Source organism: Theropithecus gelada, chromosome 20 (genome assembly GCF_003255815.1).
Source record: "Theropithecus gelada isolate Dixy chromosome 20, Tgel_1.0, whole genome shotgun sequence".
NCBI lineage: Eukaryota > Metazoa > Chordata > Mammalia > Primates > Cercopithecidae > Theropithecus > Theropithecus gelada.
In genome coordinates, this window is record NC_037688.1 from 7,886,093 (window position 1) to 7,913,011 (window position 26,919).

The 26,919-nt window shown below is 41.1% G+C and overlaps 1 protein-coding gene across 3 annotated transcripts in view; it reads left to right on the plus strand.

Moving 5' to 3' along the window:
- Positions 1–26,919, plus strand: part of TENT4B (terminal nucleotidyltransferase 4B) — an 81,691-nt gene that overhangs the window by 41,561 nt on the left and 13,211 nt on the right. For all 3 annotated transcript variants that reach the window (XM_025371431.1, XM_025371432.1, XM_025371430.1), the window contains 4 exons: positions 18,392–18,515; positions 21,255–21,301; positions 23,424–23,544; positions 25,215–25,322. In XM_025371431.1, the coding sequence (XP_025227216.1) occupies positions 18,392–18,515; positions 21,255–21,301; positions 23,424–23,544; positions 25,215–25,322 (400 nt within the window). The remainder of the gene's footprint in view (positions 1–18,391; positions 18,516–21,254; positions 21,302–23,423; positions 23,545–25,214; positions 25,323–26,919) is intronic.

Here is a 26,919-nt window from a genome sequence, read left to right on the forward strand (position 1 = left end):
AGTACACAATAGGTGCATCTATAGATTTCATTACTCTCAAATAAATGTACAAGGCAATGCAGAGAAATACATAGTGTAACTTGGTAGACTTGACCTATCAAGTTACTCTTGAATATGTTATGAAGCCTGTGTATTACTGGGGGCAGCAAACTTCTCCTGTTATGATAGTTATTTTCAGCTTTGTTGAATCTGTGGTCTCTGTCTTAACTACAACTGAGAAAGCAGCCATCGACAATATGTAGATGAATGTACATGACTCTATTGTAATAAAACTGTGTACACTGTAATTTGAATTGCACATAATTTTCATGTGTCCCCTGTATAATTCTTCTTTTGACTTCTTTTCAACCATTAAAAAATGTAAAAACAGGCATGGTGGCTCATGCTTGTAATCCCAGCACTTTGGGAGGCTGGGTGGATTGCTTGAGCCCAGGAGCTTGAGATCAGCTTGAGCAATGTGACGAAACCCTGTCTCTACAAAAAATTAGCTGGGCATGGTGGCATGTGCCTGTGGTCGCATCTACTCGGGAGGCTGAGGTGGGAGGATTGCCTGAGCCCGAGAAAGTCAAGGCTACAGTGATTTGTGCCACTGCACTCTAGCCTAGGTGACAGAGTGAGACCCTGTCTCAGTGAATGAATGAATACATTATTAGCTTGTGGACTATACAAAAATTAGAGGCTGGAGGTGAGCTGGGTATGGCCATTGGGCATGGTTTACTGACCTCTGGTAGAGAGGAATTAGTATATGTTAAAGGTGGTGGAACTGTCTGATACTTGCGTTCTTTTAGAAATACTTTGGAGTTAGCTTTTTGGGTCAGGCAAAGGACCAAAGAGTTAGGAGAGTCAGGCTGGTAAAGAGGAGTGGTGGGCCCATAGCAACAGGTCCTGGAGTCTTTAAGAGGAGGTGTGTCTCATGTGACATTGGTTGGTTGGACAAAAGCCTGGCATGTTGTCACCTTCCATAATAAGTGTTTGTGGGAATGTAGGTAATGAGAAGGAGGAGTAAAGGGTTCCTGAAGGATGAGGAGGAGGGCTGGTGGCTGGCATAGGAAGTGATCACCATTTTGGCGGACCTGTCTTAGAGTAATGACCATCATACTCTCTCACTCCTTGTGAACTCATGAAGTCCCATGGCTGCTAAAGCTAAAGGTCAAGTGGGGACTTCTCTGGGCACTGGGCTTGGCACCCCACAGAGCTGTGGAGTGGGCATTAATGTCCCTGTTATATAGATGCAGAGACTGAGAATGAGGACTGTTGGTAACTTTTGAGAGGGCACTCAGCTAGAAAAGTCTGAGCCAGGATGTCAAGTCCCATGGCTTTACCTCTGTGGTCCTAATGGTTGGTGTGTTCAAGTGAGATCCGTTTTTTCATATTTGGTTTTGATTATTGATTTTCATGCATTTTTTTTCTTTTTTGAGTTAGTATATTCTCTCTCTTTTCTTTTTTTCTTTTCTGTTCTTTCTTTCTTTCTTTCTTTCTTTCTTTCTTTCTTTTTTTTTTTTTTTTTTTTTGTGAGACAGAATCTCGCTCTGTCACCCAGACTGGAGTGTGCAGTGGTACAATCTCAGTTCACTGCAACCTCCACCTCTCGGATTCAAGCGATTCTCCCATCTCAGCCTCCCAAGTTGCTGAGATTACAGGCACCTGCCATCATGCCTGGCTAGTTTTTATATTTTTGTAGAGACAGGGTTTCACCGCGTTGGCCAGGCTGGTCTTGAACTCCTGACCTCAGGTGATCCACCTGCCTCTGCCTCCCAAAGTGCTGTGATCATAGGCATGAGCCACTGTGCCTGGCCAGTATTTTTTTCTTTCTTTCTTTTTCTTTTTTTCAGGTTCATTGAATTTGCTTTGAGACAGGATCTTGCTCTGTTGCGCAGGCTGAAGCACAGTGGTGCAATCATGGCTCACTGGAGCCTCAATTTCCTGGGCTCAAGCAATCCTTGCACCTCAGCACCCCTCCACCCCCACCTACTCCTTTCCCCCACCAGTAGCTGGAACTACAGGCGCCAGCTACTGTGCTTGGCTAATTTTTTAAATGTTTTTGTAGACTGGGTTTCCCTATGCTGCCCAGGCTTATTAATTGATTTTCTGTGTGATCTTAGGGAAATCGATTATTTCCCATAAACATTTTTTAAATTAGAAGTTAAATTCTGCCTAGTTTGCCTCACATAATTATTGTGGATGACTGAATCAGAGAAGAGGTAAGAGCTCTTTGAAAAATATGAAGTACCATACAGAAGTTAGATGCTTTGTCCTGGTGAGACCCCTCCAAAGCACAGCTAAGGAAGTGTGGAAGGCACTCTTATCACATCATATAGCTTTGAAAGCCTAGCATTGAAAGTATGAACTTGATTCTTTTGGCGAAATCCTTTGGCTCTCAGTGAGTTTACTTTCTATTAATGACTATATTAAGCGGAATGGAAACTGAAAGAGGAAAGAGGAGGAAGTCAGAATTAAATAGGAAGAGTAAGCCCACAGCAGAGTCCAGATTTAGACCCCAAGCTACTTGGAATGATACTGGACAATTATGGGTGTGTTTAATGATTGCCCTGAGTCATGAAAACAAAAGGAGGCTTTAAATTATGTCTGGCTTAGTAATATAGCATATTTTTATCATTATTCAAGTTTTAGCATGTAAAGAGGAAAAGTGTACAGTACTTACACATACCATTTTCTATTAGTGAAACTAAATGAGGCCGCTTTAAAATTATCAGTGTTCACAATATCTTCCAAAAGACATGTAAATGTATAAATGTATAAAAAATATACATATAAATTTTACAGTTTGGTGAGCTATATAGTAGATCTCTTATTTTGTCCATAGGTCGTAAAGATCTTATACTGTATTTAGGAACAAATATAACTTTAGTGGGAGTCCTTTACAGGGCTAATAAGTAAGCATTATTTTGATAAAGTGCTGTGTTGTCTACACTAGGTATAGTAGAAATACTCTTGGAATAGTAATCATCCCAGGCCCTACTTTGGAGTGGAAGAAATAGTCAATGTAGAACTTTATAGTACATTGTACCTAGATGTGCCTGCTAATAACTTCTGTAGACAGCAAAGTTTAAGAGAAATTAGGTGGTGAATACAACATATGTATCTAAATAAATTTGATCTGAGAGATTTGATAAGATGAAACAGTACATAGTCCAGAAAATTTTTATACTCAAAGAATTGTAGAAAATATCTTAAATGTTTTCAGTTTTGTGTATATCCAGAGAATATCATCCTGTAATCTGCTGGTTGGCAACCCAATGGCAGTATTAGATGTATGTTTTTATTTTGTTTCGTTTGCTATTTGTTTGGTTAAGAGAGTTACCTAATTAGGAGTGTGAAAAAAAAAGATTTATTATAGTAGTGGGCTTTTGTTTGACTTCAGACATTTTTGTTGTTACAACAATATTAGTGTCTTGTTTGTGAAATTTGTTTACCGGGAAGCCAAATACTTAGAATAACTTTTAGTTTATCATTATCATCATCATCATCATCATCATCTCCATCATGAAAGGAAGAAGCTACCAATGTTGCTTTATTCTGCAAACAATATAATAGATGCTTGTTGAAAGTATGGAGTGAAATCTTAAATATATCTGTTAAAAAGAGTACAACTGGCCAGATGTGGTGCCATGCCTGTAATCCAAGCACTTTGGGAGGCCAAGGCGGGCGAATTGCTTGAGCCAGGAGTTTGAGACCAGCCTGGGCAACATAGTGAAACCCTGTCTCTACAAAAAAAATGGACAAAAATTAGCTGGGTGTGATGGCATGCACCTGTAGTCCCAGCTACAGTGGGGCTGAGGCAGGGGGGATTGCTTGAGTCCAGGAAGTAAAGGCTGCAGTGAGCTATGGTCGTGCCACTGCACTCCAGTGTGGATAACAGAATGAGACCCTGTCTCAAAAAAAAAAAAAAAAAATAGTACAACTTTAAGCAGGATGTGGGTACATGACTGTAGTCTCAGCTACTTGGGAGGCTAAGGCAGGAGGGTTACTTGAGCCCAGAAGCTTGATGCTGCAGTGAGATGTGATTGTGTCACTGCCCTCCAGCCTGGGGACCATAGAAAGATCCCATCTCTTAAAGAAAAAAAAAAAAACAGAGTACAACAACTTTGGTAAACTTGGAATATAAAGATATTTCCTTAACCTATTAAAGAGCTGATAAAGAGTGGTACTTTCAAACCAGTACACATTATGTGAAACACTAGAGACACTTCCCATTTGTTAAAAGAAAAACCTTAGCCAAATTAAATTTAAGTTGTTTTTTTTTTTTTTTTTTTTTTCTTGAGACAGAGTCTTGCTTTGTCACCCAGGCTGGAGTGCAGTAGTGCAAGCACAGCTCACTGCAACCTCCGCCTTCTGGGTTCAAGTGATTTTCCTGCCTCAGCCTCCTGAGTAGTTGGGACTACAGGTGTGCACCACCACGCCTGGCTAATTTTTGTATTTTTTGTAGACACGTGGTTTTGCCATGTTGCCCAGGCTGGTCTTGAACTCCTAGGCTCAAGGAATCTGCCTGCCTGGGCCTCTGAAAGTGCTGGGATTACAGATGTGAGCCACTATGCCATTTACTGGTTTAATTGAGCAAAGAATGATTTGCAAATTGGGCAGCCTCCCGAGCCAGAGTAGGTTCAGAGAGACTCCAGCACAGCCATGTGGTGGAAGAAGATTTATGGATGGAAAAAGGAAAGTGATGTACAGAAAAGAGAAGTGAGGTACAGAAACAGCCGGATTAACCAATCCAATACCAAACCAATAAGAATTTGCCTTATTTGAACACAAGTAGAGGTTTGAACAGTTGACCACCTTTGATTGGCCAAAACCCGGTGATTGGCACAAGAGCAGGTTCCAGTCTCTTTACATCTCCATTTAGGTTATAGTTCACTATGGATGGAAAAACCTGTAGATCAAACTTAAAATATGTAAGAAGACAGTTTTAGGCTAAACTTGATTTAACACATTAAATCCATAACAAGACAGGATGCCTGCCCTCACCATGTTATTTGATCTTATTTTAGTAATTCTAGCCAATGTAGTAGGGCAAGAAAACTGCCTGCTTGGTTACAAAATAAACATGCAAAAGTCGATATTTGTAATATGTGACAGAAAATATAATTTAAAAAAGAAGAAGCCGGGCACGCTGGCCCGTGGCTGTAATCCTAGCACTTTGGGAGGCCAACACAGGTGGATCTCTTGAACTCAGGAGTTCAAGACCATCCTAGGCAACATGGAAAACCCCGTCTCTACAAAAAAGTTAACCAGGTGCGGTGGTGCGCGCCTGTAGTTCCAACTGCTTTGGAGGCTGAGGTTGGAGGATTGTTTGAGCCTAGGAAGCACAGGTTGTAGTGAGCTGAGATCATGCCACTGCACTCCAGCCTGGGTGACAAAGTAAGACTCTATCTAAAAAAAAAAAAAAAAAAAAAAAGAAAGAAAGAAAAGGAAAGAAAAAGAAAAAAGAATTTCACTTACTAGAGCATCAAATCCCTAAGATAATTTAGAACAAAGCCAGAAAAGTGAAGAAAATACAAAAATCTTTACAGTGAGTTGCATAAAAAAAAAAAACAAAACTTGAAGATGTCAGATCAACTCATTAATGTGTTGATTAATGTAATTAAAATCCCACTGTTTTTTTTGTGGGGAGGGTGGGAGAGTCACTTGTTAAAATGATTCTAAAGAGCATCTGGAAGAATAAACAGGCAAGAATAGCCAAGAACATTTTGAAAACTAAAGATGAGTTTGGAAGACAATTGGTTTTGTACTATCAACTACTTATAGATTTTACATGAATTTTAAAGGGTAATCTGAGTCCTCGAATAGACAGAAATAGCCATAGATCTGAAAGAACACTTAAGACCTGATCTAGCTATCCATGAGAGTATGTATAATCAAAGTCTTTGTGTGTGAATCAGGAGTCTTTCAGGTGCAAGGTAAATAAGCTCATAATTGCTTAAGCAAAGGTGGTATTTGCTTTAGTGACTCCAGAGAAAGCTCAAGTGCCTGTCTCCCCCTGACTTTGATTCTTTTTGGGGTTGGCTCCATTCTCTCCTGTTGCTAATGGCTTCCTTTGTGCAGCCAGAGGAAAGGAGGTGTGGTTTTTTGATACTTCCAGTCTTCTATTTTTATAGCTTGAGATCAAAGAGGGAAGTGACCTTCCTTAGAGTCAGTGTGTAAAGTCCTAAGGAAGATACCACGTGGGGTGCTGGGGCCATGTGCCCATCCCTGGCCCGTGACGATGGGGATGCTACACTAACTGGGGGCCACCCATGGCTGTTCCTGCCTTGAACTGCCAACTGGCTTTGCAGTGCAGCTTCACCAGAATCACATGGAATAGTAGGGATAGGAATTGTTTCCCAAAGAGAGTGTGTGGGGTGGTAAAATTACTAGTCGGGGAGTAAGGGGACAGGCCATTGGGCAGACTGGAGCAGCATTTACTTACTCAGTCATTGAGAAAAGGATGGAACATTCAATAAAGGGTGCTGGACACAGTTTGTGCTCTAAAAATTTTGTGTTTCACCTATTAATTTATCCCTCCCCTTAGCCCCTGGCAAACACTGACCTGTTTACTGTCTCCATAGTTTTGCCTTTCCCAGAACGTCATGCCCTTGGAATCATACAGCAGGTAACCTTTTCCAGTTGGCTTCTTTTATCTAGTAATGTGCATTTAAGATTCCTTCATGTCTTTTCCTGGATTGATAACCCATTTCTTTTTAGTCCTGAATAATATTCCATTGTATGGTTGTACCACAGTTGATCCATTCACCTACTGAAGGTCATTTTGGCTGCTTCCAAGTTTTGATAATTTGAAAAAAAAATTTTGAGACAGGGTGTGATTGTGTTTAAGATACTGGTCTCCTGAACAACTGAGCTCACGTGAACCCCTCTCCTCAGCCTCCTGGGTAACTGGGATTACAGCTATACACCACCGTGCCCAGTGTGACAATTATAAATAAAGCTGCTATAAACTTCTATGTAGGTTTTTTTGTGTTTGGACATTGGTTTTCAGTTCATTATGGTGAATACCAAGGAGTGCAATTGCTGGATTATATGGTAAAAGTATGTTTAGTTTGCTAAGAAACTGCCAGCTGGGTGTGGTGGCTCACGCCTGTAATCCTAGCATAATGGGAGGCTGTGACAGGAGGATCCCTTGAAGCCGGGAGTTTGAGACTAGCCTGGGCAACATAGTGAGACCTCATCTCTACAGAAAATTTAAAAATTAGCTGGTCGTGGTCTTATGTGCCTATAGTCCTAACTGCTTGGGAAACTGAGGTGGGAGGATCACTTGAGCCCAGGAGCTGGAGGTGGCAGTAAACTGTGATCATACCACTGCACTGCAGCCTGGGTGACAAAGCAAGACCCTGACTTAAAAAAAAAAAAAAATGAGTCAGAGGGTAAGGAAGCAAAACTAAGTAAATAAATAAATAGAAGATAAAAGAAAAATCTACCTTTCAAAGCGGCCGTGCCATTTTGCATTCCTACCAGCAATGAATGAGAGTCTCTGTTGTTGCACATCCTCACCAGCATTTGGTGGTGTCAGTGTTCTGGATTTTGAATATTCTATTAAGTATATAATGCTGTCTCACTTGTTTTAATTTCCAATTCTTTAGTGATGTATGACATTAAGCGTCTTTTTAATATGTTTACTTATCATATATGTATCTTCTTTAGTGAGGCCTTTGTTTAGGTCTTCTGCCCATTTTTAAAAATGGGTTTATTTTCTTATTGTTGAATATTATGCGTTCTTTGTCTATTTTGAATACTTGTCTTTTGCTTTATTTTTGTGTTTTTTTTTTATTTTTATCTTTTTGAGACAAGTTCTCACTCTGTTGCCCAGGCTGGTGTGCAGTGGCATGAACATGGCTCACTGCAGCCTCAACTTCTTCCAGGCTCAAGCAATCCTCTTGCCTCAGCCTTCCGAGTAGCTGGGACTATAGGTGCACACCACCACACCCTGCTAATTTGAAAAAATTTTTTGCAGAGGCGGGGTCTCACCATATTACCCAGGCTGGTCTTGAACTTCTGGCCTCAGTCAATCTTCCAGCCCTCAGCCTCCCAAAGTGCTGATTATAGGCCTGAGCCACTTAGCCTAGCCCAGAATTTATTTTTTTATTTCTTAGTTTTGAAAAAATATAGGACCTCATAAAAGTCAGTGTAGATTTGTACACATTATGTTTTTGGTGTATATGTAAATTGATTCTTTGTGAATCAATTTAGTTTTGTTTTTTTGCTTTTAAAAATACCAGCACTGGGCTGGGTGCTGTTGCTCATACCTGTAATCCCAGCACTTTGGGAGGCTGAGGCAGGTGGATCACCTGAGGTCAGGAGTTTGAGATCAGCCTGGCCGACATGGTGAAACGCTGTCTCTACTAAAAATACAAAAATTAGCTGGGCGTGGTGGCACATGTCAGTAATCCCAGCTACTCAGGAGGCTGAGGCAGGAGAATTGATTGAACTTGGGAGGCAGAGGTTACAGTGCTCCAAGATCGCGCCACTGCACTCCAGCCTTGGCGATAGAGCAAGACTTTGTCTCAAAAAAAAAAAAAAAAAAAAAAGAAAAAAACCGCAGCAGTGGCTGGCCAAGGTGGCTCACACCTGTAATCCCAGCACTTTGGGAGGCCAAGGCAGATAGATCTCTTGCGGTCAGGAATTCAAGACCAGCCTAGCGAACATGGCGAAACCCCATCTCTACCAAAAATACTAAAATTAGCCAGATGTGGTAGTGCACACCTGTAATTCCAGCTGCCTGGGAGACTGAGGCATGAGAATCACTTGAACCCTGGAGGCAGAGGTTGGAGTGAGCCACTGTATTCCAGCCTGGGTGACAGAGGGAGACTCTATTTAAAAAAAAAAGAAAAAAAAGGCTGGATACAGTGGTGCACGCCTGTAACCCCAGCACTTTGGGAGGCTGAGGTGCTCAGATTGCTTGAGCTCAGGAGTTTGAGACCAGCCTGGACAACATAGTGAGACATCATCTCTTAAAAAAAAAAAAAATACCAGCACTTGGTCAAAAGATTTCAACAGTGCAGAAAAAGAAAGTTGCTATATCTTTTCTCCAAATTAATCTTGTTTCTAGTTTCATTATCCAAATAATCACTACTAATAGTTAAAACATTTTAAATACACATTGGGAGTTTGTCCTATTTAATATAAATTATTTATTGAGCAAATAATCACTGCTAGTATATTTTGGATACTGGAATTTTCATATGTAGGGGTCCTTGAATGTAAGGTGCCCCTTTGGTAGTTCTGTGCTTCTTTTACCTGTACTGTAACATAGGGAAAGATGTTACAAATGGTTAGTATCTATTCTTAAACACCAGCCCTTCCACTAAAGGTGAACAACAAATAAATATATAAATGAAGTTTTGGTATTGGGATTACGCGGGTTAAACACATCCATATTTCATTATTAATATTTAAGAATATAACAAACTTCTTATTGGCATTTGGACCTTGTAGCTAGGGAAAGATTAAGCTTTGTTTATTTGTGCTTTGTTTTTTTTCTTCACTCAGATATTTGAGGGTTTCCCATTTGAGGAATACATTTATTAATCAAGCTTTAGTTGCAAGATATTTGATCTTAGAGAATACCATCAACCATTCTTCTTTAAGCTTCCTAACTTTACCCAAATTTGGTTGGATCTACTCAAGAGTAGTTTGGGTAGTTCAGAAATTTTATTGGAAAGGGAAATAATTTTTGACCCAAATTAGATAAAGCAACTCTTGGGTAATGATTTCTTTTCTTGTTCTCTCTTTATAATCAATTGAAAGTAGTAGTAAGGCTGGGTGGCAAAAGAAAGAGGCCTGGGGAGAATCGGGTAGTTTTCATTATGTCTTTTCATAGCAGCTAAGTGGGAAGGGACCAAGAGGAAATCAACTGAAAAACCATCCTTCTGAAACATTGGCCTAAAAAACTGTAGTCCAGAAATTGAGTGCAACTGGCAGTGGCATTTAAAAGGAATGCTCTAATTTCTAGGAAAGCAGGCACGAGTACCTCTTAAAAGAAGAAAAAAATGAAAACTGTAATTTAGGACATACAGACGAGTATCCATTCCCTGTACTTTTACTCTCGTGTCCTAACCAAGGAAGGGTTACCATAGCAAATATGGCATTCCTTAGCCATGATTCACTGTTGTAAATGCCTGCAGCATTCATAAAAGTAAGATATATGGGCTCTTTCTTTTTCCTTTTGAATCCGTATTTCTGTATTTAAATCTGTATGTCAACATCTGTATTTTCTGTCTCTCTTGTTTTTTTAAATCTTGGGAGATGGTACAAATTATTTAGGGGAGTGAATAAGTTTCTTGTCTACAAATAGAGGAGAGAGAAGGCTTTTTGTCTTTCTGCTTTGGAACTGGAGAGCTTCCTATTTAGGCACGGCCTTTTTCAAGTGACCTTGTATTGTTATCAGTACTGTAGAAGGTAGGCACATTGTACAGACTTTAAAATGTAAAGCTTTTAGGCATTCCACTTGTAAACCTTGGCTTTTTAAAGAAAATTACATGTTCATTGTGAATATTTTCTTATCGCCCTATCTCTGTGCACATGCAGACTTCCTTTGGCTACATTCTGAAAGGTGTAATTATCTTCTTTAAGGACAGTAGACATCTATAGTTCTTAGGTCAAATTGTCCTCCTTCTGGTTTTGTCAGTTCTCAGCCACATTGTGTGAGCATCCATTTTCTTGGATCCTGGTTTGGAGCTCATTTTAAGGAACATCACGTCCCTTTTGAGACTATGTGGACATCAGGGTGGGTAGATGTTCCCCTGTGAACAGAAGGTTCCTCCCTAAGAAGGTGCTTCTCTGTGTTGAGTCTTGCATCTGGGCACACAGAGCCCAAAGCAGGAAGAGTTGAGTCTGAATAGGGAGGCCTGTAAGCCTCACTGCTCTGCCACGGCTAGGCCTGGTTGGCCATGCTCCAGGAGCCCTCAGGAGGCTCTCAAGTGATTCTGCCTCTGGGAATTTTACAGAGGAGCTAATATTTGAGATCTCCAAAGCTGAGTGAGAGGGTGATTCTTGAAAAGGCAAGGCATGCCTCGGTCCAGTTCTGTGGGGCTGTCATAGAAGTGGGCTCGGAAGCTCTTGTAAGTGAGGCTGGAAAGGTAGGCAGTGTTACCATAAGGAGGATGGAAATGACACAGATAGGCTAAGGAAGGGGACCTCGGTAATCATGCAGCGATGGCCTAGAAAAGGGAGAGGCTCATGGCAGGGAGACCAGTTTGGAGGCTGCCACAGTGTTCTACTGAGAGAAAAAGAATTAAACTCAAAGCACGGTCAGGGAAGGTGGAGGGGCAGGATCTGATTTGGAAGTGTTTTGTTTTTTGGTTTCGGGTACAAGGATTTGGAAACCTCTTGACTTTGTAGATGAAGGAAAATGAACCAAGGAAGACTGAAGTTTCCACTCAGGGAAGAAAACACAGGAGTAGGAATCGATTTAAGAGAATGGCAGGCTGTTGTGTTTTGAACTTGTTTAGTGTGAGGTGACATCTTTGTAGGGATGTCTAGCTGGTAGCTGCAAGTACAGGAGGCTAGATGTGTGTATGAGTTTCTTGGTAAAGATCCATCTGCAGTCTCCTGAAGATGTCACTCAGATTGCACTGCCATCACCCCAGGGCCCAAGAGAAGACACTCGCTTCTCTTGGTGTCTAGGCGGGTTTGAAAAAAATCAAACAGTACAAAATCATGCAAATTCAGACCTCTACTCCACCCCAGAGGAAAGTCCTGCTAGCAGTTTTTGTGTATTCTTCTAGAAATCTGCCTTGCAACATGTTTGAGTATATAAATAATCCCAGAAAGGATGGGCCAGACACTAGCAGAAACTCACCACACACACTGCGCTGGACATGCAGAAACTTCGCGAAATATACTGGTGTGTGCTGTCACTGCATTCCTGGATTTGGGGGTCTTCTGTGTCCCCAGGTATCAGTATTGCCCACAGGCTGACCACTGAGCTCCTTCCACAGCCGACCCACGTCACCCTCTTTCGAAGTGTGTCTGCAAAGCTAGATTATTAGATTGTTTCTGCTTTGTGTTTTCTTTAATGAATTTTTTTATGATGAAGTTCTTGTTTTAAAAATATACAGTGGTAATTAACATGTATGCATTTTTCTTAAAATGACCCCCCAGTCCCTCTTCAGATGTAATCACTGTTAACAGTATCGTATATAGACCCTGTTCTGTGTGGGGTGGGCAGAGGGCCGGTTAGCGGGTGGAACATGCATACTCACAACCATATTTTTCACATGGGAAAATATAAAGGTGACAACAAATCTCCTGGTCTGTAATCTCATCAAGCAGACAATAATCACTGTTTGAAAAGCGGACAAATACATGCTGATTTTTAAAAAAAATTATAGTAGTACAGAAAGATACAAAAAAAAAAAAGTTAAAGTCTTCCTAACTCTCCTGCCTGTACCCTCCACTGGGCAAAAGTCCCTGTCCCTAAGGTAATATCTGTTGACAGTTCTCCTTGCAATGCAAATAGGAGCATGTTGTGTATCTGCCTCTGTGTGTATGTGTTTACATGTCTTTTTTTTTTTTTTTTTGAGACAGAGTCTTGCTCTGTCATCCAGGCTGGAGTGCAGTGGCGTGATTTCAGTATGCTGTAACCTCCGCCTCCCGGGTTCAAGTGATTCTCATGCCTCAGCCTCCCGAGTAGCTGGGATTACAGGCAACCACCACCACACCCAGCTAATTTTTGTATTTTTTGTAGAGATGGGGTTTCACCATGTTGGCCAGGCTGGTCTGAAGCTCCTGACGTCAAGTGATCCACCCGCCTCAGCCTCCCAAAGTGCTAGGATTACAGGCATGAGCCACAACTCCTGCCCCTGCACATGTCTAACGCACACAAAGGGGATTCTGCTGAACACATTTTTTTGTGCTTTTTCTTTCCAGCTTAACATATTTGACATCTTTATCAGCTTATATAGCTTTACTTCATTCTTTTAAAGAGGTTATTGGCTATAAAGAGAAAGTCAAAGAGAAAGTCAGTCAATGGGTGCTTCTATGATTATTTAATTAGATCCTGTTGATGGACATTGATACAATTTCTAAATTTTTTAGTATCCTAAATAATCCTGTGGTAAACATCCTTATACAGATGTCCTTGTTCGCTCATGAAAATATTTCTGGAGGATGGTGAGAAGGGAAATTTTAAAAATTATTTATATAAACATTATCATTTGTTAGTAGAATGACCTCGGGAGAGGTTGTAGTAATTTATGCTTCCCCACATGCATATGAATGCCTTTTCAATATATTGTTTCAAAATTGGATATCATGAACCTAAAGATATATATATATATGTATGTATTTTTTTTTTTTTTTTTGGTGGGGGGATGTCCTGTTATTGACAGTTATCGAATAGAACTTTGTTAGTTCCTTCATGTAAGGATGAAGTTGGTAATTATTATTTTTTGTGTGTGTGTGTGTTATTTTCTTTTTTTTTTTTTTGAAGTTGGTAATTAAAGGGATCTGACTTCAGTTATGGAACTGGGAAAACAGGACCTTGATGTGGAGGTGGGCTTAGACATGCTATGTCTGGGCAGGTATCTCTTGGGAAGCAGTGTCACCCCTGAACAGAAGCATGGATGAGCCGCAGGGGACGGTGCTGAGCAGAGGGGCTGGCCGTGGGTCATCTGCGGCCGTTGACCTGGAAGGCACAAGGGAGTTTTCCACCTTTCCTTTGGTTTTGAGAGTGCAGAAGCTACTAAGCAACTCACAACGTGCCCAGGGTGGTGGTCCAACTGAAGGATGTGAAACGGTTCTTCCTTTGCCAGCCAAAGAACTTGAACCTCCCACCCTGTGACAAGCATTATAAAATTCACATAATTTTGATAGGCTAGATTCCCTTTCTGTAGCAGATCTTTCCTCAGAACAGAAGTGGTTTTTTGTTTTTTGTTTTTTTTTAACTTAAATTACCTGTGAGTTTTATTTTTTAAATATGGAATATGTTTTTTGGACACCTCCTTGTCATATTAAATGTTGTTATTAAATTTGAGATTTTAATATAAATTTTACCCCAGCAAATTAATTTTGTTTCTCTTACCCTCTTGTTTTTGGCATCTTTTCCCGTTATATAGTGGTGCTCATGTCATCATATTGCTCTTATGTGACTTTTCCTTTGTGAACAGGGATCTTGTTCGCTTTTCCTTTTTTTACTTTTTTTTTGTTTTTTCGAGACGGAGTCTTGCTCTGTTGCCAGGCTGGAGAACAGAGGCACAGTCTCAGCCCACTGCAACCTTTGTCTCCCGGGCTCAAGCGATTCTCCCACCTTAGCCTCTTGAGTAGCTGGGATTACAGGTATGCACCATCACGCCTGGCTAATTTTTTGTATTTTTGTAGAGATGGGGTTTCACCATGTCATCGAGGCTGGTCTCGAACTCCTGGACTCAAGCGATCCACCTGCCTCAGCCTCCCAAAATGCTAGGGTTACAGGCATGAGCCACTATGCCTGAGTCACTTTTCCTTTTAACATAAAAACACTGATATCCTAGAGAGGGCACTATATTTTGGGTACATATGAGTTCAGATCACAGAAGAGTTGTATTCTATACTTTTTTTTCATCATTCTTACTTCAGTATGATGTATTTTATAATTTTATATGAGAAACTGTAACACTGGGCATGTGTCATCAAGCAATACCTACTCATAAATCATATTAAATTTTGATCCAAACATGGGACAAACCGAAGTTTTCTCTGTGTACTTGAATGCTTTCAGAGGCATAAAATTATATTACCTTGTGAAAGCAAGCCTACAAAATTCCTCAGGCGTCCACTCTGCCACTCAAATGAGAGCCAGACTTACAGTGCACACTCTACAAACAAACTTCCAGCCCGTCAGGGTATTTTAAGTGCCTGAATATGCAAGGCACTGTGCCAGTAAAATTACTCAGTCCCAAGGATAGAGCCTGTTAGAATTATTTTAAAATCTGTACTTGAAGTTTATTTCCTCAGTGTTCCAAGATATTTTATCTGGTTGTTCTCTGAGTATTTCACATGTAGCTAGTTACATATAGGTGAGATAGTGATGCTTGTGCCTGGTGTGGATGAGAAACTGAGCCTGGCAGACCTGAGATTGGATTTCCTCTTCTGACTTTGCAAGTGTGGCTTGGCTTTAATAGCCCTCCTCTTTTTCCGTATTCCTCTTTCCCCCTTCCATTTTGCAAATATGCATCAATCAAAATACAAATTGATTGCAAATATGCGTCAATCAAATTGTATTGTATTTTGATTGATGCACATATGCATTGATAGTTACACATGTGCATCAATCAAAATACAATAACCTGTGGAACCATTTTTTTCTGAAATAGGAAGGTGGTGCCATGGGCTATTGATTGTTGAGGGTAGTCTTCAGAGCTTGTCTTACAAATCTATAATAATTTTCCCCCAAATTAATGTGCTAGTTAGAACACTAGATTGCAGCACTGAAAGTGAATTTTAGAATCTTTTCCAACTTTTTACCAAGTTCAGAAAACCGTTTTATTGGACCTTTGTTTGCCTCATGGTCATCTGGTTTCTTTATGCTGATCATGACAGGGACCTTACTAACCTACAAGGCAACCCAGTCCATCCTGGGCAGCTATGATCATTGGAAAGCTCTGAATCATTCATCTGGAAGCTGCCTATGGCAGAATAGTGCAGAACATATGCATTGCACTATGTTCTACAAAACTACATTAAATAAGTGTTCCTTTTCATTGTTAGATAGAAGTGACCCAGGGCAAGGATCATGTTTGATGAGCCAGTTTTCTCCTAGTGCCTTGAACATAGGCACTTGGTAATGTTTAGAGAATGAATTCTTTTTTTTTTTTTGGAGACAAAATCTCACACTCCACCACCCAGGCTGGAGTGCAGTGGCACGGTGTCAGCTCACTGCAACCTCTACCTCCCAAGTTCAAGTGATTTTTGTGCCTCAGCCTCCTAAGGAACTGGAATTACAGGCATACGCCACCACGCCCAGCTAATTTTTATATTTTTAGTAGAGAAGGGGTTTCGCCATGTTGGCCAGATGGTCTCCAACTCCTGGCCTCAGGCAGTCTGCCTGCCTCAGCCTCCCAAAGTGCTGGGATTACAGGCATGAGCCATTCGCCTGGCCAGAGAATGAATTCTTAATCAGTTTCTTATGACTTCATATTGACTGACAGTTGTGCTAAATACTTTTTGCCTTTATTTGAATTAGAAAATTTGTAAGGGGGCCTTCAGAATAGATGCAGTCACATTTAGGAGTTTTTTCCCCCCCATTAGTTAAAATGCAGTTTTTCTATGGATCTGTTTTAGAACTACGAATAAACTCTGATCAGTCACTGCAGACTACGCAGTAAGATAAGAAGCAGTCCATTTGTTCTGTCGTTTATTCATGGCCCTCATCTTTGCCAGCTGACTTGTGCAGAAGAGCACAGCAAACTGTAAGCTTCCTAACAGCGATTCCCATTCAGCTGCTGTCTTCAAGAAGCAGAAGGGGATAGATAGACCTTAGAGAACATAATCAAACCTGGGAAACTCAAATCAAAACAAAACACAACTTCAAAACAGAAGTTGAAGGTCCTGAAGGTACCTAGAGGCATAGCAAGGAAAATGGCCCCACTGGGATATCTTTTGGATTCACCTACAGACCTCTCTGGAGTTTTAAGATCCACTTTTTGTGACATATTGCATAGCAAACAGGCCGAACGCTGTTGTAAATCATCCTCTGCGAAAGGCCCAGGTTTTGAAACTGAAGGCCTGAAAAGGCTCCTGCTTACCAGCTGTGTGCTGTACCTGACACACTGAAGCCTGAGAGTGCCAAAGGGAACACAGCTGCCCTCAGGCAGAACCTGAGTCTAGAACTCAAGGTTTTTGACTCTTAGGCTAAAAATAAAAAATCAGAAGGAGGAACTATGGATTGCTTAATCAGTCACATTTTCACTTTCCAGAGTTTCTTGTAGCACAAGTTATAGCCTTTGGGGATTAGGATGTAAACACTTTTTTTTCCTTCCCTAAAGCGATTTTTGGTCTGTCAGTTTTTCCAGCTTCCTGCTCTGGGCCCTGAAGGTGCCACACAGTTGCAGGCATGCTCCTACTTCAAGGCTCTGTTAAGCTGTGGCTGCCCTTCCTTCCTACTGCTGTGCCCCAGGCCAACCCCTCTGCCCCTTCCTTCCCCTGAGGCGCTTTGCACCTGTTGCTCCGAGCCTTCTGGTCTATCCCAGTTAGTAGAGTCCCTGTGCTTACCTCCGTGGCTCAGTCCTCATGGGTGGTCAGTGCTCTAGGGAAGGTGAGCTGACCTCTTCACTTTCCCTTCCCAGCCATTTATAGCTCTTCATAGCCTCACCAACTTAGAAAGGGATGCTGCTTTTCTCTCTGTCCCCCATCCTGACTACATTCAAGTCATTGCTCAGCCCAGTGAGTTTGTCCTTTCTTCCAGACCAGTAGTTTTCCCCCAGGCCCTCAGGCTTCAGCCGCTGAAGGCATCCTTAGCCCCCCACCACTATGATAGCCAGGCACTGCGCCTGGCCACGGGGTGTGGGTATGTGTGTGTTTTGTTTCTGGAGCCCATTCCTTTCCTTCCACCATCTTCTAGGCCTTCATCCAATCCTCCTGCAACTTGATTCATGACTTTTCCCTGCATCTAGTCTAGTCTCTTTGCTGGTCTGTTGTTTGCATAGTTGCCAGTTTAATCTTCTTAAAATGCTGCATTTTTGAAGTCAGTCTCTCTCTAGTCCCTGTCAGAAACATTTAAATAGCTCTGTTGCCACAGGGGGAAAGCTTGAACCTCTTAGCCAGTCAGTCATTCAGAGCCTGCCCTCTACTGGGGCCTGCTTTCCTCTCCAGATGCTTCTCCCACTCTGCCTGCCACAGCCCTTGTAGCTGGCTGATTGCCCTGTACCTCGCAGGCTCTGGAAGTCTTCAGCTCCTTCATGGAGCCTTTGTCTACCAGCCATTCTTTTCAAGACTTTGCTGTTGTTCACTGCCTGATTTGTTCATTTGACACTTAATTCACTGAGCAAACATTATGAAAGATGTACTGTTTGCTACTGTGAGGAATGGATCCCCAAGAGGTAAGAGGGTCAGTCCCTACTGCCAGGAAATTTGCCTGGATTCAGTATCTTCTTGTGTCTATTAGATCAGAAGTGGAAAGGCAGAGGCCAGGCTGTATGCTTTTTAAATTTTATTTTATTTTATTTAAATCACCAGCACCTCAGCAAGTGTTTTGCACAGGAAATTTCTTATGTTATTTAATTATTTTGGTTTTTTTGATTAAATTCTGTACATTCCCATTTTAGCTTATCTTGAGTTATAACATTAAAATTAAGGTAGTCATCAACTGAATTATAAGACCTAATTAAATAAGATTATTTAAGATAGTGATTTCTCATTAGATTGGCCCTATTCATATTAACTTTTCTGCTTTTTTCTTCAGTCTGCATGAAGAAATCAGTGATTTTTACGAATACATGTCTCCAAGACCTGAGGAAGAGAAGATGCGGATGGAGGTGGTGAACAGGATCGAGAGTGTAATTAAGGAGCTCTGGCCCAGCGCTGACGTGAGTCCCTTCCTGGGTAGCCTATGCTTGGGACAGTCCTTGTCCACGGGCCAGAAGCCTATCTGCTAGTATCTCATGCTAGTCCTCACATGCAAGTAGAAGTGCACTGTAGAGTTGTGGTCTAATTAAATTTTAAAGGCAAAGAATTTTCTGCAGTCTTTAGAATTTGAGGCTTACTGATTATTTTCATTGGATTGGATGACTAACAACTTTTTTTTTTTTTTTGTAGTGCTAATAGCAACTACTAAAGGCAAGCTATTGTTAGAAATTATTAGTGTAAAGAGAAGAAAGACAAATCAAACCTCATTGTTGTAGTGGTCTGTTATTGGATATGATATATCAAAACCTCATTACTACTTAGTTCCAGCCTGCCAGAGTAAACATTATATAATTGTTTACAGCTGAATGAAAATGTCAAGTACGAAATTTTGTCACTGTGGCTAATGCAGGCATAAGTCTTTTCTTATTTCTTTCCTGAAATTGCCATTTTTCATCTCTCTCAGACCAGCTAATTGCCTTTTAGACAGCTCCCAGTCAGTGAACAAAATGATTGCTTGGGATTTCTTCTTGGCTTATTTGTTGTTTTTGTTACTGGTACCAGGTCTTTTGTTTTTTTTTTTTTTTTTTGAGATAGGGGTCTCACTCTGTTGCTGAGGCTGGAGTGCAGTAGTGCAATCACGACTCATTGCAGCCTTGATTTCCTGGGCTCAAGTGATCCACCTCAGCATCCCGAGTAGCTGGGACTGCAGGTGCACGTCACCACACCTAGCTGATTTTCGTATTTTTTTGTAGAGACTGAGTCTCACTGTGTTGCCCAGGCTGGTCTTGAACTCCTGGGCTCAAGCAGTCTGCCCGCCTTGGCCTCCCAAAGTGCTAGGATTATAGGCGTGAGCCACCACACTTGGCCTGTTACTGGTACTAAGTTAATACTTCACTTTTTAGGGCACTTTGAGGGCCTGTTTTATGATTTTGTGTATGCAAAGAAGTAACAAAATAATAGAATCCATTACTTTGTGTTCTGTAACTTTTCTTTAGGCACTGTCCTGGGTGGTGTTTTTGTCCAATTGGCAAAACAAGGAAGTTTCACTGTATGTAAAACTTGCATGTATATGACAGTATATATATGACGCTGTAGGTAAAGGGAAAAGGCGAGGATACTAATATTTTATGAACAGTGACCATATGTCACATTCTTTCTCCTATGTGATCCAAATCAGTGGTTCTTAGCCGGTGGTTATTTTGCTCTCCAGGGGGGCGTTTGGCAATGTCCGAGACATTTTTGATTGTCCTGGCTGGGTATGCACTGCTAGTACCTAGTGGGTAGAGGCCATGGATGCTGCCAGCCATTCTGTGATGAACAGTATAGGCCCTTACAACAAAGAATTATCCACTCCCAAATGCCAATGTTGAGAAGCCCTGGTCTAATTTAACCCTTATCTTTCTTAGGTGGAGGTTGACTATCTCTCTCTCTCTGTCCAGCCAGCCAGCCAGCCATCATCTGTCTACCTACAGATGAGGAACATGAGCTTGTGGTTAGGTTCCCAGGTCCATCTCGCCTCAGAGGTTGAACTTGTTTCACTGTTTATCCTTTTCCCCCGCCCTGAGATGGAGTCTTGCTCTGTCGCCCAGGCTGGAGTGCAGTGACACAGTGACATGATCTCAGCTCACTGCAGCCTCTGCCTCCCAGGTTCAAGCAATTCTCCTGTCTCAGCCTCCTGAGTAGCTGGGATTACAGGTACCCGTCACCACACCTGGCTGATTTTTGTGTTTTTAGTAGAGACGGGGTTTCATCATGTTGGCCAGGCTGGTCGTGAACTCCTGACCTCAGGTGATCCACCTGCCTCGGCCTCCCAAAGTGCTGGGATTAAAGGCGTGAGCCACCATGCCCGGCCTATCCTTTTTTATTACAATTACCTGCATACGTATTTCTGCCTGAGTTCCCCTGTTCTCCATGGGTTGAGGTGGAATGCATCCCAGTTTTATGCCACAGCACGACGTTATAAAATGATGGTGCCTGGTGTTCTCTGTGGAATTGACCTAAAGGCCCACACTTGCCCTACAGTTAGTCTGATCCCAATTTAGTAATCTATTCGAAGACTCCTGCTCAGAGAACAAAAATTAAGGATTTGTGATTGTGTCTCTGGATAATGAGGGAACATTGTTGATCTGAACTACTTCTGGAAGTTTCCTGTGGTTGGCTTTCTGTATCCTTAAGTACCACACTTCCATATTAAACCAACAGTGGATTGAAAATATTCAGAAAAAAACTATTAAAATAACAATGCACCAATAAAAACAATACAAATTATTTTTAAAATACAGTATAACGACTATTTAGATAGCATTTACATTGTACTAGGTATTATAAGTAATCTAAAGATGATGTAAAGTATATGGGAGGACTCGCATAGTTATATGCAAATACTCCACCATTTTATAGCAGTGACTCGAACATCTTCAGATTTTGGCATAGTGGGACTGGAACCAGTCTCCTGCCGATACCAAGGGACAACTGTATTTTGGTCTCTGTGTTTCATATTTGAACCAGGTAAGTTGAAATTATATTCAGAATGTCTGCTTGTGAAACAGAATGCCCACTTCATGAAGAATGGGGTTAGAAAAAAAAATACTCTTGTCATACCGAAAAGTACCAGTAGAGGGTAGCAAAAACTGACATTTCTCCATATCTTGGTGACTTTATCTGATACCTCAATATAATAACTTCTTTTTCTGTTTCAGGTCCAGATATTTGGAAGTTTTAAAACTGGACTATATTTACCTACTAGGTTAGTACACTCATTAATCTTTTAAAGGACTGTACCTTTTCCTAGAGTGTATTCATTTTGGCTGTCAAATTTGTAAGGAGTAGAAACAAAACAAATTTATAAAACATAAATGGGACTGGGCATGGTGGCTCACGCCTGTAATCCTAGCAATTCAGGAGGCCGAGGAGGGCGGATCACTTGAAGTCAGGAGTTCAAGACCAGCCTGGCCAACATGGTGAAACTCCATCTCTACTAAAAATACAAGAATTAGCTGGGTGTAGCGGCACGCGCCTATAATCCCAGCTACTCCGGAGGTTGAGGCAGGAGAATTGCTTAAACTCGGGAGGTGGAGGTTGCAGTGAGCTGAGATTGTACTCCAGGTTGGGCAACAGAGTGAGACTCTGTCTCAAAAAAATAAATAAAATAAAAATAAAAAATAAAAAAGTAAAGGATTTACCAGCATTTAATTTGATTTACCTTGAAGTAGAATATCACTTCACATCTCCAAGACGTAGATGGTACAGAGAGATGGAAAAGGGATCATGTTGCAGTGGAATCAGTTAGTTACTAATTTTAGAAATTGACTACCTGGCAGAGTATTGCTCAGTCCCATAACTTAACCCACTGACACAGATGTTAATGTAGTCTCATGATAAAATGTCTGATTGTATATCCTCTAGAATGTGAGTTCCCACTGTCTCACTCACTCACTCTCTCACTCTCGCTTTCAAATTAAGAACTCATTCTACTAGTTATGGCTCCAGCATCCTGATCCAGAAATTCAGGTACAGATCTCTTCTCTGAGAAAGATCTTGGCCTTTCAGGACTCTTGTTCAGTTTCAGTCTTCTCAAATGAGACCTCTCTTGATGCACAGCCTTGGAGGCTTTCTTTTGGAAATGATGTTTCTCTGAAGGGTGAATACTTGCTCTCTAAGAATTGAAATTGTTTGAACATTCCGTCATGGTTATTACTATTATTACTTAATCTCTCCAGAATAAAGTCAGCGTCATGTTTTTCCATTTGAGCTTGATTTGGTACACTTTAGCCCAACTTAAAGTGTGCTGAAGTGGGTGGACCCCGGCAATTTCCATTCTTCCCATAGATGTCCTAGGCCTGCAAAAGTCATAAAATACTCAACTTCGAGTTCATATTTCTTACTTAGGTTCTCAGCCTCAGTAAAACATGAAAAATCACTCTTTCTTAAAAAATTTAATTAAATTTTATGAATAGGTAGTACATTCACATAGTTCACATTTGGAAAAGGCACAAAAATCAATACAGGGAAAAGTCTCAGTCCCACCTCTGCCCCCTGGTTCTCCGTGGAACAGCCACTTGTTTTTTTGTTTTGTTTTGTTTTGTTTTTGAGATGGAGTCTGGCTGTGTTGCCCAGGCTGTAGTGCAGTGGCGCGATCTCAGCTCACTGCAAGCTCCGCCTCCCGGGTTCACGGCATTCTCCTGCCTCAGCCTCCCGAGTAGCTGGGACTACAGGCGCCTGCCATTGTGCCCGGCTAATTTTTTTGTATTTTTTAGTAGAGATAGGGTTTCACCGTGTTAGCCAGGATGGTCTCAATTTCCTGACCTCGTGATCTGCCCACCTCGGCCTCCGAAAGCGCTGGGATTACAGGTGTGAGCCACCACGCCCAGCCAGAACAGCCACTTTTACCAATTTCTCACATATCCTTTCAGAGATACCTGTGCATATAAAAGGACATGTGTGTGTATTAACACAAATGGTAGCATGCAGGATACTTGTTCTGCATCCAGTTTAAAGCACTTCATAATATTTCTGAGTTGCAATTAATCTCATCCAGATAGGAAAATCATTATGTCTAGTACCGGAAGCCTTTATTAAGGAAAGGACGTTAAGTGCCTTTTTTTTTTTTTTTGAGGTTTTACTTCTTTCAAAATTACCCTATTTCCTGAGACCTGAATTCTGTGAAATGACTGGAAGGAGGAGTTTGTTAAAATCAACAACTACTATTTCCCCTCTCCACAAAACCATTATCACTAACACATTTAGTCTTTGTTGGCCAGGGTGGGAAATAGGTTTTAATTGTACTAATGAAGTCTGTAAGCATGAGTGTCAGTTAAAACAAGTTTCCAGCTTCTTCAGACCCTCTTGTATATGTATTCTGTGTTCAGTGACATCGACCTAGTGGTGTTTGGGAAGTGGGAGAACCTACCCCTCTGGACTCTGGAAGAAGCTCTTCGGAAACACAAAGTCGCAGATGAGGATTCGGTGAAAGTTTTAGACAAAGCAACTGTAAGTTCTGCAGCATTTCATATTAAACGTTGGTTATTTACCTGTGAAACTTGAATTAAAATTAAAGTTTGGTGAGCACAGTTACATTGCAAGTGAGTGATTCTTTCATTTTGTTAATGTCACTGTGCTTGCACATAAAAAGTTTTCTGGTTGTCCACGTGGATTGTGACCACACGATCTTGGGTCACTGCAACCTGTACCTCCTCGGCTCAAGTGATCCTTCTACTTCAGCATCTCGAGGAGCTGGACTACAGACACAGCCTGCCATGCCTGGCTAATTTTTTTTGTAAATTTTGTAGAGACGGGGTTTCACCGTGTTGCCCAGACTGATCTCCAACTCCTGGGCTCAAGTGATCCACCCACCTCTGCCTCCCAAAGTGCTGGGATTACAGGTGTGAGCCTCTGCACCTGGCCTGCATTTCTTTTAACAACAGCAGAATACCCAATTTTATCACACAGAGTACTCACTGTAGAGATGTTTGTTTTATTCATTTGCATTATTATTTTTTTTTTTAGACAGAGTCTTGCTCTGTCACCCAGGCTGGAGTGCAGTGGCACGATCTCGGCTCACTGCAAGCTCCGCCTCCCGGGTTCACACCATTCTCCTGCCTCAGCCTCCCGAGTAGCTGGGACTACAGGCGCCTGCCACCACTCCCGGCTCATGTTTTGTATTTTTAATAGAGACGGGGTTTCACTGTGTTAGTCAGGATGGTCTCAATCTCCTGACCTCGTAAGCCGCCCCGCCTCAGCCTCCCAAAGTGCTGGGATTACAGGCGTGAGCCACTGCGCCCAGCAATATTTTATTCATTTTTTTAGAGAGAGATACAGTCTCACTATGTTGCCCAGGCTGTTCCCTAACTCCTGGACTCAAGTGATCCTCCCACCTCAGCCTTATGTGTAGCTGGGACTACAGGCGCACCCTACCACGCCTTGTTTATTTAAAAAAAATTTTTTTTGTAGAGATAGGGTCTCCCTGTGTTGCCCAAGTTGGAGCATTTTTTGAAAAGAACTCCTGATAGCTCATGTAAATAATCATGTCAGTTTTTGAGAATAATTTTTCTATCTTATCTTGTCAGGTTGCTTTTTGGGCTATTTGCAAAACTGACCAGTAATGCAAGGGGGTTGTAGTGTATACCTTAAGAATCCAGCAATTTTCTTATTAGAAACAGTTTGATGATACAAAACATTTAATACCTAGTATTCATCGTTCTTCATCTTATACTCAGAAAGTGTTCTCCAAAGTATCGAGGAAGGTTTTTGTTAGATAATTTTAAAATTTTTATAACTATATGTCAACTAATAAACGAGATGATGGGCATATTAATTTACTAACTGTGGTAATCACTTCAGTATGTATATGAAGATAAGTATATCAAAACATGTATGCCTTAAATATAAACAATAAAAATAAATAATCAAAAATTGGACACCAAACAAAATTCTCAATTTATAGAAATTACAAAATATATTGTATGGGGCCCAATGCTAAATATGCAACATATGGTATTTGTAGCAGTCCAGGGTTACTGGGGTGTGCCATATTTAGAATACTCAGTGTTCTTATGCTCGCATGAGATGATGGAGACCTCATGTCTAGTAACCCTCCATCCCCTGATTTTGTCATTTAATCTGGTTAAAGCATTTACATTTTACCTTTCTTCTCTTTATAGGTACCTATTATTAAACTAACAGATTCTTTTACTGAAGTGAAAGTTGATATCAGCTTTAATGTACAGAATGGCGTGAGAGCAGCTGACCTCATCAAAGATTTTACCAAGGTCAGAGAATTTAGTGTTTATACAATAAAACTATTAGAAACGTAATTTTAAGATTCTGTTGTGGTGGTGGTCTAATATTTTTATATGCATGTTGCTGACAAACACCTCTCTCTTTCTCTCTCTCTCTCTCTCTCTTTTTAAAATAGAGCTAGGGTCTCACTCTGTCACCTAAGCTGGAGTTCAGTGGCTGGATCATGACCCACTACAGCCTCAAACTCCTGGGTTCAAGTGATCATCTCACCTCAGCCTCCCAAGTAGCTGGGACTACAGGCGTGAGCCACTACACTTGGCTTTTTTTTTTTTTTTTTTTAAGTGTTGGGGATCTCGCTGTGTTGGCCAGGCTGGTCTCTAACTCCTAGCCTCAAGCAATCCTCCTGCCTCAGCCTCCCAAAGCACTGGGATTATAGGCATGAGCCACCATGCTCAGCCTGCACCTTACTTTTGTATGCAATGGTTTTGCTTTCTTTGAATCTGCTTGTAATGATCAGTGATTAACTTATAATGTGACCTCAAGTAAGAATTAAAAGTTGAGAAAGCTTTTGAAGAAATTGTCTGCTCTAGATCCTTCCTTGTGGAGACAGAAGAGATGGAATTCTGCTACACAGTTGATTCCATCTGTTTTTAACCTTCAGGAGTTCAGATTAAGAACCTTTCCTTTAACCCATTTCCTGTTTGCCCCAAGAATACTGCGCGGGCAGTGAGCTGCACTTTCTTTTTTTTCTTTTTTTGAGGCAGAGTCTCGCTCTGTCACCCAGGCTGGAGTGCAGTGGTGCGATCTTGGTTCACTGCCACCTCCGCCTCCCAGGTTCAAGCAATTCTTCTGCCTCGATCTCACAAGTACCTGGGACTACAGGCACCCGCCGCCATGCCTGGCTAATTTTTGTATTTTTAGTAGAGATGGCGTTTCACCGTATTGGCCAGGCTGGTCCTGAACTCCTGACCTTGCAATCTGCTCACCTCAGCCTCCCAAAGTGCTGGGATTACAGGCGTGAGCCACCGTGCCCGGCTGTACTTTTTTTTTTCTAAACAGGAAATAGGTTAAGAGTTTTAAGAGCATTTTCTAGATTTCAATCCCTAAATTACCTTTAAGGTGTTTCCTACAGGCTTCCTTACTTCTATTTTGAAATGATTTAAGTTTATTTCTATTCTATTTTCTTCCAAGATAAAGAAGAATTTGTCACCATTATCTGTGGAACATTTTACATACTTAGATAGTTGTCAGCTTTCTCCTCTCTAACCTAAACCATTAACTCCTTTGGCTTCTGTTAGAATATTCACAATTTTTTTTTCTCAAGCAGCTCTAAAGTTTCTATTTCTTCTTTGTTTTTTAAGAAAAAATGTTAACTACTTGATGTTGCAAGCATTATCATCTTGCATAAATGTATGGAAGACAGAAAAGCAGAAAAATAAAAGAAATATTATCCATAATCTCACTATATTGGGTGTGTGTATGTGTGTGTGCATGTGCGCCTGTCTAATATTTTTCTGGAAAAAAGCTTTTAAAAATTGAAATTCGTATGCATGATAACATTCATCAGTATGAAGAGATGGTGTAAAGTGAGTCACCCTTACACCAGATACTTAGATCATTTTTATA